The following is a 12,041-nucleotide window of genomic DNA, read 5'->3' as shown; positions in this document are numbered from 1 at the left end:
TACATATACGTGTGTTTGTTTGTGCATTAAAAAAAACAAACCTATACGTCGTCATTATCGCCTGCACTGTGTCTAATCAATTTTGCAACACTGTTTCTGAACTCTCATGTGTAATAAAGTTGATCAAACTGAAACTGGAGCATTCCACCATCGGTTCAGTTCAGCCAATAAAAATCAATGTTTGTTGAACTCCCAGGTAGTTGTTATGCTGTTAAGAGTGATTATCTCGGACACAACTTTGCTATAAGTAATATAAAGAGTTTGTTTGCTGGCAACAACGAGGCTCGCACGCAGCTAACACGCATTATCTTGCATATTGTTCCCTCCAGTAAGCTCTCACAGATATGAATCACTAACACTTAAAAGCGTTTGCAATAAAAATTTCCATTCATGTCATGACAGGACGAGGTTGGTCCTGCCAAACAGTGGAGCCACTATCTCTTACATGGGCGCTGCGGCCTACAGCGGTGAAGCAATTTCCGCATTTCTTTTTCAAGTCTATAAATTAATTGGGTGACGGAGCACTGAACTCAGATTTAAGGACACTTATACGTTAGAGGTATTAATACATCTATATGAAATATTAAAAATAAGTGTACACGTGCCTGTCCATGCTCTTAATCATTCTAATACCCATGTCGGTGCACATGTTCCACCACACATCAGAACCTCTGCGAGCCTGCCATTATCTTTTTACAGGCTCTCTCCTGGCCTCGGGCCTGCAGTACAGGCAGTCTGTTGTATCAGTTGACACCCCCAGCAGCAGCAGCAGCAGCAGCAGCAGCAGCAGCAGCATCACAGAGACGCATTCTTGGCTGCAGATAATAAACACAGAGCGGAGTGGACACTGCAGAGCAGGCTCCACACGGCTGAGAGGGGAGGACCATACACAGCAGAGACAAGACATGGACTGAAGGCCCACTGCAATCAGGGGAACTCCGCATTCCAGAGTGTACCAATGACAATGTATACAGTATAGTGTGGTACAAAGTGGACCTAATGATTAACTTACATTCATTTAACCTCTGTGCCCAACCACATGCATTTTTATATCTATCTTCAAAGTAATACATGTTGACAGTTCACTAAGCCACGCCCCCTGAGTGACCATTGCTACACTTGCCAATCTCTACATTCTCGTAATAAAGTTCACAATAAAAACGAGCCGATTCAACGCTCTACATTTTCATTTTTTGAAACAATGGGTCCTTGATTTCAGTCAAAGGGGACTTTGATTGACTTTGTCAGCAGATGTGTACAACCTCGGCTAGCTGGCTACGGTTAGCTCCAGGTTAGCTCTTGATGGAAAAATGACATGATATTGTGCTAAAAGACTGAAGCTAAAGCTACATAGATAAACTGATCCATGTAGAAGACTCTGTAATAAATAAATAGAGCAGCACTAAACTGTTTTGAACAAGTTAGTCCTACTATGTATTCATAACGTAAAGTAAAAGAAGCACCTTATTTCATGATATTATCACTGTTTAGTCACTTTCCTACATACTGGGACAAGCAACACAGATGTAAGATTTATTTGCTCTTGTTCACATTTTCAAAACAGTATGTTTCACTTTTTTAATGTTACAAGAGAAAGGGCTTTCAGGGCGGCGACTAACGAAAGTGTTTGTAACAGTATAACTAACCAACATTTTAATCCAACATTTAAGTAGATAAACAGACTCACTCCATACACCTTTGCGCTTGTATTTTTGATTCTGGTAAATAATAAACAGATATACAGAGTATGGCTCTTAATACAGCCCTATGCACACCGCTTTAACATGTGGAGAAATCCAAAGAATCGATTGATCTGCTGCCCGTGCGCCTACGACACCACTCTTATAGATCATAGCAACCAGAGTAGTCTACAATACGCGCGCACGTCCACGTGCTCCAGTACCTTATTAGTCCATTATTCACTGCTAGGAAGCCAAATTGAGGGTTAGACCATCCTCGGCATGCTCTGCTAGATGACAGGGCAAATATGTCTCAACACAGTTTATAGCTCGACTTTCAAGTTACAATCCAACAATAGCTTTAGGCTCCGAATCAAAGCCTCGCTGACTCTCCAGTATAAACAGGCTAAAAGCCGTAATGCAAGGGGGAGTGAGGCATTTGTCACACAGGTACAAGTAGTGGAATCAAGTTTGTGTGTGTTTTGAGTACATAAAAGCACATACCAGGAGGAGTGTACTTGAAAAATAATGATTGTGTGTGTGTGTATGTGTGTTGTAGTGGGCTGTTTTCATACAGGTTACTCATTGATCCAGATGACTTGAGGGAGTGCTGGTACAAGGCGGGGATCGGCTCCAGCAGCAGCTGTGAGGGGTGCATGAGTGAACACAGACACACATACACGTATATACCCCCCCCCCAAAATAAAATAAACGACATACCCACACATTTCTATACACAGTTTCTAAAACTGAAACTTCACATGTGCCAGATACACATGTGTGTGTGAGGGTATTTGCGTACAAAACATACACACAGGCTGACCTTCCTCCCTCAAAGTCACCCCTCCACATCTCTGATGCTTGTCTAAACACCCCTACACAGAGAGGAGGGCTTTTCACAACACACACACACAAACACACTTTGTTATTAGACAATTCCCCGAGTTGAGCTCTGACAAAGAATGTGACAGCTCCGCACACGTCGTCGCACGGCAGAGGAAGAACACACACACACACAGGAGGAGGAGGAGGAGGAGGAGGAGGAGGAGGAGAGGCGGCATGACCCAACATGCGCTTGGCTCCGATGGAAAACTGTCGGACGCTCCATCGCACAAAGACTCTGGGAAGAGGAGCCGGGAAAGCCGGCATTCCGCGGGATAGGGTTGTGTACACTGGCCTGAGCCGGAGCTTAGAGGGCGAGAAGGAGAGAGAGAGAGGAGGGAGGGAGGGAGGAGGGCAAGGAAGGCCCAGAAGATGATGGAAGTGATAGGAATCAGTGCCGGAGGAAAGGGGGGAGAGAGAGAGGAAGAGTTGGAGGAGAAGAGAGACAAATGAAGGCGGGAAGGAGATAGAGGGATGTCACAAGTATGAGTCAGGAAGGACACAGTACGGACTGTTTGCAGCAGCCATCGTGGTTGGTGACTCCATCCTTCAAGCCTCGAGGCAGCAAACATGTCTCTGCTGAAGGGTCCTTGAGCAAACAGACTTTACCTGCACAATCACAACTTCAACACATCTGCATTAAGCTGCAAACTTTCTAGTACCCGGTTATGATTACCTCAGCATCTTTTAAAAACACAATTTCGCAATAACCACAATCAGATCCAGCCGGTCTCAAAATAAATAGGCTTATGTTGGATGCAGATGCATAAATCAAGTCATTCTTCAGGGTATTAGCAGGGAGGAGTGACTGAACTGCAGCATAAACCTGTCCATCAAACAGCATTGTAATCCTAAACTTAATTTTTTTTCTTCCGCCAACTGTAAATGAAGCCTACACAACCGGTTTGCACTCCATGTTTTAGTGTCAGTCTATATTATAAACACCAAGTGGTTTAACTTATTTATGTTCTTATGGGCAAAAAGAAAAAGAAACCCAGATTTTGCCTGAGGACTTGAAGAATGAGCTCAGCACCTCTCTGTCATTATGTCATGTGTACAGCTAGATCACCTGGCCTTTGGAGATGAAATGTTTTACAACCACAGATTCATGTGTGAGCCTTGGCAAAAGGAAATTAAAAAAAAGAGATTGAAAAGTTCCCATCTGCAAAGGAGCAGTTATGAAAACCATATTGCTGTTAAACATTTACTTGACATTACGTCAATCCTTTCTCCCCCTCGGGCACCCTCATGCACGCGCAAACCAATAGAACCAATTAGCCCGATAATATCAAGAGCAACACGCTTACCTGAATATGAATATTTCTTCATGATTGTAGATGTTTCCTCTTTCAGTCGTTGTATTGTAATTTGAAAATCGTAACGGTTGATGCGTCGATCCGGTTTCTCAGTGTGTCAGGACGTTTGCATCCGTAACTTTTCCAGATTGTTTCTATTTTTTGGGGGGGGTGCCCTCCTCTCTCTCTCTCTCCACTCTCACTCCTGGACGGTCAGCTTTCACCCGGGCGCAGGTAAAATCACTTCTTATTGAGCTTCCTGAACTTATTCCCGCGTCTTAACTTCCACCGCGAACCACTTAAGGAGGCAGTCTGTTGGGAATGGATACAATCTCACCTGCGCTCCTCCTGACGCACGCCCAGTCCAGGAGCGGGAGTGGTTTACTTAAACTGTGGGAGCTTTTAGCGTCAAAATGTAGGAGGTGGAACAAAGACAGATGTAAATCATATTGGCTGTGGGACTGTGAACAAAGAGACATTTAGCAGATCTGGTCTGTTGCGCTATTTAGAGATCATATAACTTGATATTCTGCCTATAAACATATGCACAAAATCTTATTTATGGGTCTGCATATAACTTAACGACCACAACTTGTGTGTGTTTTGTATGAGGGAGTGCAGGGAGAATTTGTTTCTAGTATAAACTTTGTGGCCTGCTTCTTTTTCATAAAACATGGATTCACATTCTGCAACAAAGAGCTGCAGTTCCGAGCTGTAGAGACCTCTTGTGGCTGCTGCCTGGTGTCGTCCTCTTCCTCTCAGCACTCTGAACCCAACAGCTTTGAGATATATATTTCATATCCAGATCTGCTAACCGATTTATTCATTCCGGAAAAGATTTGAGGTGTCATATTGGCTAAAAAGACTATGCACGTAGAGTACTGTTCCTCATTAAAAGAACTGAGTGCTCATTGGAACTGAATTATCAAACAGCAAAAACATGCCAGTACTGTGATTCTCAAGTTACACCAGATGCACCTTTCAAAATGAGTCTTTTCAGACAGCTGTGGGTTTGACCCAGAACAACATCCAGAGGCTGAATCAGACATTAAAGTATGAGCATGCATTGTCAGATGCACCCAGCAAGACTTTTATTGTCAGTGGTTGTTTTGCCGAGTATAGACTTGATATATTTAGAACCAGAGAGCAAGAAACTTGTAATAAACCGCTGCAACACGCAGGAGACAACTATGGACAATCGTACATGCTAAAATGTAGCACAAGTGCAGTAGTATCAGCCACTGACTTGTATCAGCTATACAGAAATATTCACATAAAGTTTGAGAGCATTAGTCACCATTGGCTTCTAGTTAATCTTAACATATTTGTAAGAGAAAGAACGAGTTTCTTCTTTAAAAGTCTCACTTAGATATTTGTGTTTTTTCAAGGGAAGCGGCACAAAATGTCAAGTGAGTCATCTCAGTTCTCAGAAACCTGAGTGTGCTTGTTGTGCATGGACCAAAAACAACATACAGTAAATGAGTTTCTCACTCTGAAAGGCTGACTTGCTCTGTCATGTCTGTCAAAATGTAATTATCCATTATCTTTCAGTGTCTCTGTTCTAAGCCTCCACCCACAGGGTTTAACTAGCTACTGAGTGGACACACAGACATACATATATAATGTATGTATGTATATGGACCAAATGTTTTATCAAATGATCAGGGACTGGAGCTGCTGGGGAAGAAAGAATATTGATAGCCAAATAAAAGTTTCTGGAACCAATAAAGAGAAGAGTGCTTTCACAATTTTAGCTCAGACCTTGATACAAAATCTAAACCCGTAAGACAACTTCAGCATCTAAAACCGGCAGCACAACATAAGCAAAACTGAGCTGAGGCCACTTGTGGTGAAGCAGACTAGGAGAGCCTAGAGGTGGTACCGCTTACTTACCTCAGGTGCAGAACAGCAATCCTTTAGCTAAAACGTTGCAATCTGCATCTACGTCCCAGTGCTTCTACTCGCATGCATAAGGCGAAAGTATTTCACCACGGGTGAACTAAATGAGTTTGAAAATACAGGCAAGAGAATGATAACAAGGGGAACAATGAGCAAAACAGGAGCAGGGGAACCTAAAAGGGGAAACATACTAACAGGGTTCCCCATGCTGCAAACTAAAAGTATACATTTTGATGCTGTGACCGCACTCGCCACCTTAAATTGCACATGGGATCCAGCCAAAAGGTAGGCAGGACAACAATGAAGTCCCAAAAACACAATATGCTCTGCAAACGTGTCAGATCAAGGCTACAACAGAAGGCAGTAAACTAAGGATGCAGAGTAAAAAGGCTGACTTCTGCATGTTAGGTGATAACACGTTAACTACATGCCCGCAATACCAACAACCACCAGCCGTGACAGAGGACAGGGGCCTAAAGAGTGAGCACAGGCCAACTGGTGCCTCATGTACTCTGGCCCTAATTAGGGAGTTGATTGGGGTGATTGGGGGAGGAGTTAGGCCTGGGGCTGCGTTCACTAACACTACACATGAGACTATGTTCACTTGCAGGAGGGGAGCATTTCCAACCACACTTGATCAGTTTCCTTTGAGTTCTGTAATGCTTCAAATGTGGGATGCCCTGGATCACAACATCAGCATGACCCTCTGCTATAACCAGCAGACACCAGGAACCTCATCAGGCCTTCAGGAACACGATGATATCGCATAACTGCTGATTCAGAGGCTCAGTGTCTCTGTGTTCCAGATGCAGCAAACAGTGGAGGCTGCAGGAAGCAGCCGACCGTAATCCGGGATCCCATCTCACAATGCAAGGATGACTAAATCATTAAAACTGCCCTCGGTTGCTGTTGATATTCACAGTAAATGTATCAACTTTATTGTTTTTTTTACATACAACTAATTTCCAAGCAGGACATCACCCAACAAATGATGGACCAAACATGGTGTCAGATCCCTGTAGCAGAGTGAGGATATAACTATGTTGATATACACCTTATCAAAAATGATACATGCTGCACATACAGATTAAGTGTAAAAATAAAGATTAGCTATGTTGCATTTTACATTAAAAGGCTGACATTGTATTTGTGACGGGACCTTTTGCCCGTAACATGTAAGGCCATAACCACATCCTGGTACTGTGGTGAACCAGTTTATCGGACCGCTCATGCGACAGGCTTCAACCAGAAATAGCTACAGGTGCAAAAGAGATACACATAGCGGCAACTCTCAAACTCCTAAACATTATAGGAAGATAACTAATCAGATAGAGTTTCAGACTCTTTGAAGCAAAACGTTTTGTCACCCAACGCCTACGTACACGTCTAAAAGCACCTGTTGTGAATGTCACAGCTAAAAAAAACACATGAGAAGTTAGCCACAGTGTTAGAACCAAAAGAAAACCAACAACAAAAATAGGACAACCTTGATCAACAGCACCTGTTTGTGTGTGTGTGTGTGTGTGTGTGTGTGTGTGTGTGTGTGTGTGTGTGTGTGTGTGTGTGTGTGTGTGTGTGTGTGTGTGTGTGTGTGTGTGTGTGTGTTATCAGGCATGATACTGAGGCCTCTGATCACGTTAAAACAAATTGTCTGTACATGTCAAATGCAAGTCAAATATCACATCATCTGTTTTTTTTAAACACGCATCACAGCACCCATTGTCTGCGGGAAACTGTGACAGATTATTATCTCTAACTGTGTTATACAATATGATTGTGCCTCAGGTTCTTCCGTACCTTATCATTTGGTGTTTCCTGTTACAAGTTATGACAGTTATGGAAACTGCCGCAGCTGCACAAACAGTAGTTTTCTGCTATTGTGCAAAACTAAGTCTAAATTCATACAATGAAAGGATAAAGTCAAACATTTGCTGCGTTAAAAAAAAAAAGGTCTGCGAAGTAGCTGGGACCTTGTGGTTGAGATGCGTTGGGGTTTCTTGCTGTAAATGAGCTGATGTTGTTCTTCTTGTAACAGGGGTCTCAGTTTCCGTGTATGTGCTATACCGCTCACCTCAAAGCCCAGTTTCCATTTCTAGATGGACTTTTCACAAGTGGTCCCCTTTCACACACGCACACTTTCACACACACACACACACACACACAAAACTACAGCTACTGCATACTCGCAACGCTGCACCTTGACACTTACCCCACAGCCGGCGTAAACACACATTTCACACTTGAAGGGCTCATCGTTGCTGCTTGGTGAAGAGTCACAGCTTGTGACCACACGGCCACACCGCACAAGTAAACATTCTCCTGTGCCATCAGATGAGATTTCTTTTCCTCTGTGACATTTTATTGTTGACTCATACAGTGTCTCTCGGACCTGAGTTTGAATGCGTCTCGTCTTGAGTTACAAAGTTTGAAATGTTTCATTTGCAGTGTTTACGTTGGTGAAAACATGCACTCGGCCCGACTTGGCCGAAAATTGGCGCCGCAAATATGTTATTGTGCTGTTTTTCAAAGAGGTTATTTATTCTTGTGTGGTTCTTGTTGTAGAAAATATATTTAATGTAAAAAACAATTCGCTGAGTTCTCCCGTGTTCTGATAAAAAAATAGTTTGTCAGTCAAGAGTTGCCTTTGAAAAAAACCAAATGGATCTATTTGATGTGGGATGTTGGTGGCGGAAGCTGAGTGAAAAACAGAACCTCAGACTAAAAACTTAATTGTTGTTGTGATGTTATCTCTTTTACAGTAAACCAGTGGAAGTGAAAGTTAAAAATCAGACCCAGGGATGACTCACGTCACCACTTTTTCAGTAATCTACATAGTTCCAGTGCTGCTGTGCTGCTCATCAATCACCAAATGTGACGTTGCAGCTCAGAGAAAAAGTCTAAGGGGTTGACCAGGTGGTAAAAGTTTCCCTAAATGAATAAATCTAGCATTACTACAAAAAAAAGAGTGAACATTTTCACGCTCAAGCCCAAACCATGTTTCTGATTAACACCTTGACCAACCAAACAAAGGGTCAGATGAAAAGGGTTGTGTAATGCTCTGCCTGCACCCCTACGTTTTGCTGTGTCTGTGAACTCATTCAAAAATCAGCTCAAGACACATCTGTTTAGACTGGCGTTTGGGTAACAACTCATGTCCTAGGCCAGCTTTTAAACCATGTTTTACTTTTGTACTTTGTTTTTTTTGTGCATTCCTAATGTAAATTTTTGGCCCTTATATGGTCACATTGTGTTTTTTATGTTTGTAATTCTGCTACTGTTAAGCACTTTGTCTGTGAAAAGCGCTTAATAAATCAATTTGACTTACTTACTGGTTTTAAATATTTAGTTCACACAACATTTCACTCTAACTTTTCTCACTTAGTTTAATTGTCATTGCAGGGAATACTGACCTGTACCTGGTTAACCTTGTATTTCATTTTCATTTATTCGGACTTGAATTAAAACAAACATAATATATCTCATGGCATCATGGGGGCGGTGCAACAAAACCACCGGGTTTATTCAATTATTTCAAACATGGCTACTAATCTGTTGTATATTGTTTTATTTATGGAGACAATAATTACAGCTATTATGATCACAATACATAGTATCATCTTATATGACATTCAAGTCAACCTCGGGCTTTTTCTTTTTTTTTACAATAAATCATCTCTTTGTAGAAAGTTATAAGAAATGTATGAAATTAAAGAAGACATATTTACATTAAAAATACATATCAGGGTACAATCCAGTTTAGATTTCTTGCTACTGAAAGACAAAACAAATTGTGACATTTATGCGTCTCTATACCTTCAAACAGAGTTGTGTAAAGTTCATACAATGTGTCAAACTGTTCATTGGCACTGTGCATCGTCTCAGCGGTCTTTCACCCAGACGCACGCGAGGCCTGAAGAGATGTCGCAGAACATGCTGAGTTGCAACATTGCTTCTCATGCATCACTTGTGCCTCCGTGGTGCAGAGAGGTTGTGGAGTTTCGGGTCGCTCGCCTGCAGGCTGACATCTTCAGCGTCTGATTGTTCCACGCATGTCCTCATAAACTTCGCTGTTGGCGACGCGCCGCGGTTTCTTTGCGGTGCACGTCTTGGTCTGGTAACAGCACATATCGGTGTCAACATGTTAGATGCAGGGCAATTACACAATAAGGAGGAGGATTATTACCCTGTGTATTTTTTGCAACTTGTCTTTACTGGGGCTGTTTTCTTAGATCATAGTTTATCTTTGCAACATGACAGCTTGTATAAAAAGTGACATTTTTAAGTGACACAACATTGTATAACACACTTTATCAATAGTGGTTCACTTTAACTTGTGTATACTCAAGGTTTTATTTCAAGAACTGGTCAGGACCACAACTATACTAAATATAAATATATAGTGTATGAACACACATATGTATAAACAGAATAATTCAGATTGAACATTTTGCTCTGACATAAGTTGCTTATGTCTGGAAGTGACACTCACAATAAACCTCAGTTTCAAACTGAAATTGTTAATTATGAGTGTTTTTCAGACTAGTGCTTTTGAGAATAACAGGAAACACGGAAACAGCCCCCGAGATTCCATCAGGGTTTTGTGAGTCACAGCAGAGTCAAACACATTCAAAGAAACACACACACACACACACACACAGAGAAAGAGACTAAAACACATGGGTACCTTGAGGATGATCCATATGAGGAAGCATATGATGATGCCCAACAGGGTAGCCGCACAGATCCCAACCGACACCAGGATCAGATTGTTGTTCGTTGATTGGTCACACGTTGTAGGCTTATCTGTTATCAATGGAAAGTGTGTTTAGCTGAGACTCACGCTGTAGATGCGTTCCTCGTTTTTACCCCTATAATGTTATATGGTCTATGGCATTTGCATTTTGGGATATTTCTTTTGCATATTGCTCATGCGACTTTCCATTTTGGGTGAATTATCCTGATACAATATTGTTTTGGTAAAAGTACAAAAACTCCACTCAAGATTATATAAAAAGTATATATGAGACTATTTCATCTCTTTTGTCTTTTATTATTATTTATTCTAAATTAGGTAGTATTGGCATTGGAGTCAAACATAGTTTAATTTGCAATGAAGTGAAAAGAAGGCATATCAAATAAGTCAACGTAAGTTAAGTATGTATCAGACACTTTGAGGCACTTTGTAGAATCCCTGGCTTAACTTCTTGGACTGGATATAATCATCTGTTAATGTTTGCATCATTGTTTCCCTCTCACCTCTGAATTAGTTACACCAGCAGCTTACTGTTGTAATGCACATGTTGCCCTTCTATATATTCTATATGTTGTGAGTATGCACACATTGAGAGGCTCACCTGTCACCACCAGGAGCACATCCCCCGAGTCTTGCGCTTCTACGTTTCGAGTGGACCCGGCGTCAAACTTCGTGTACTTGCACCAGTATGCTCCCGTGTCGTTAGAGGTCAAGTTCTTGATGAGAATGTCCAAGTTGGGGAATACTCCGTTCAGCTGAAGTCTGCCGTTGAATTCTTTGGCAGTGTTAGTTTTTTTTGATTTGCCATCTTTGAACAAGACTGAATTCTCCTTTCTGTGACCCCGGTTCAGAGTCAGGGAATCGTGGTCTTTTGCAGAAGATCTGCACTGGATGGTGACGTCTTCTCCAACACCTCTCCATACCACTCCACTGCTCCCTACATAGAAAGACACAATCACAAACTTGCACAATTAGTCTGTTTCATCTCACGTTATATTTGAGAAAGCTTCACACACATGTTGAATTATCGTCTTCCATGAATTGAGTCTTACCTGGGCCACTCAGGGCCGTGCATGAGAGGCAAAGGACGGTTATGAGCTTTAAATAGACGGCCGACATGCTGAGAGTGACTGTCACACAGCGGTTCACTTGAGTTGTAGCTCTTTAGTAGGAAATTTGTACGTGTTTCCCCCCCACACCACCAAGAGCGGCTTCTACCACGTGACCTACATCAAGGTGTGTGATGTGGGCGAGAAGGTGACAACGTAATCAGACAGCATAGAGACAACGTAATGTGGGATTGGCTGACTCTTTAGCAAAGAAACATCTCTGACGTAGCAGCACCGCTCGTACCGGAAGTGTAGATTCACTTTTGGCTGTTTTTAAACCCTCTATAATAGCACGAGGCAAGATATCATCATTGCGTGGTGTGTTTTGAGCGTCTGCACTAGTGCATCTGCATTGTTAGCAGAGGAAGATCAAACACGTCTGATGACAATCACAGCGCTGGCAATCAAATTGGATTCAGTTCTA

At 42.1% G+C, this 12,041-nt stretch overlaps 2 protein-coding genes across 2 annotated transcripts in view; both read right to left on the bottom strand.

Annotated features, from left to right (window-relative positions):
• Positions 1-4,165, bottom strand: part of LOC306709394 (septin-9-like) — a 75,559-nt gene extending 71,394 nt beyond the window's left edge. Inside the window, exon 1 of the mRNA XM_079177500.1 lies at positions 3,869-4,165. Within this exon, the coding sequence (XP_079033626.1) occupies positions 3,869-3,890 (22 nt within the window). The 5' untranslated portion in view covers positions 3,891-4,165. The remainder of the gene's footprint in view (positions 1-3,868) is intronic.
• A 5,140-nt stretch (positions 4,166-9,305) lies between these two features.
• LOC306709925 (uncharacterized protein) lies at positions 9,306-11,697 on the bottom strand. Its single transcript, XM_079178245.1, has 4 exons — positions 11,561-11,697; positions 11,110-11,445; positions 10,440-10,558; positions 9,306-9,866 (listed from the first exon to the last, which is right to left on the bottom strand). The coding sequence occupies exons 1-4, from the start codon at positions 11,625-11,627 to the stop codon at positions 9,783-9,785; spliced, it is 606 nt and encodes a 201-aa protein (XP_079034371.1). The 5' UTR covers positions 11,628-11,697; the 3' UTR covers positions 9,306-9,782.
• Between the last annotated feature and the right edge of the window lie 344 nt (positions 11,698-12,041).

Source organism: Pholis gunnellus (genome assembly GCF_910591455.1).
Source record: "Pholis gunnellus genome assembly, chromosome: 17".
Lineage (NCBI taxonomy): Eukaryota > Metazoa > Chordata > Actinopteri > Perciformes > Pholidae > Pholis > Pholis gunnellus.
The sequence above is the reverse complement of the archived record's forward strand: the minus strand, read 5'-3'. Positions and strand labels throughout refer to the sequence as shown.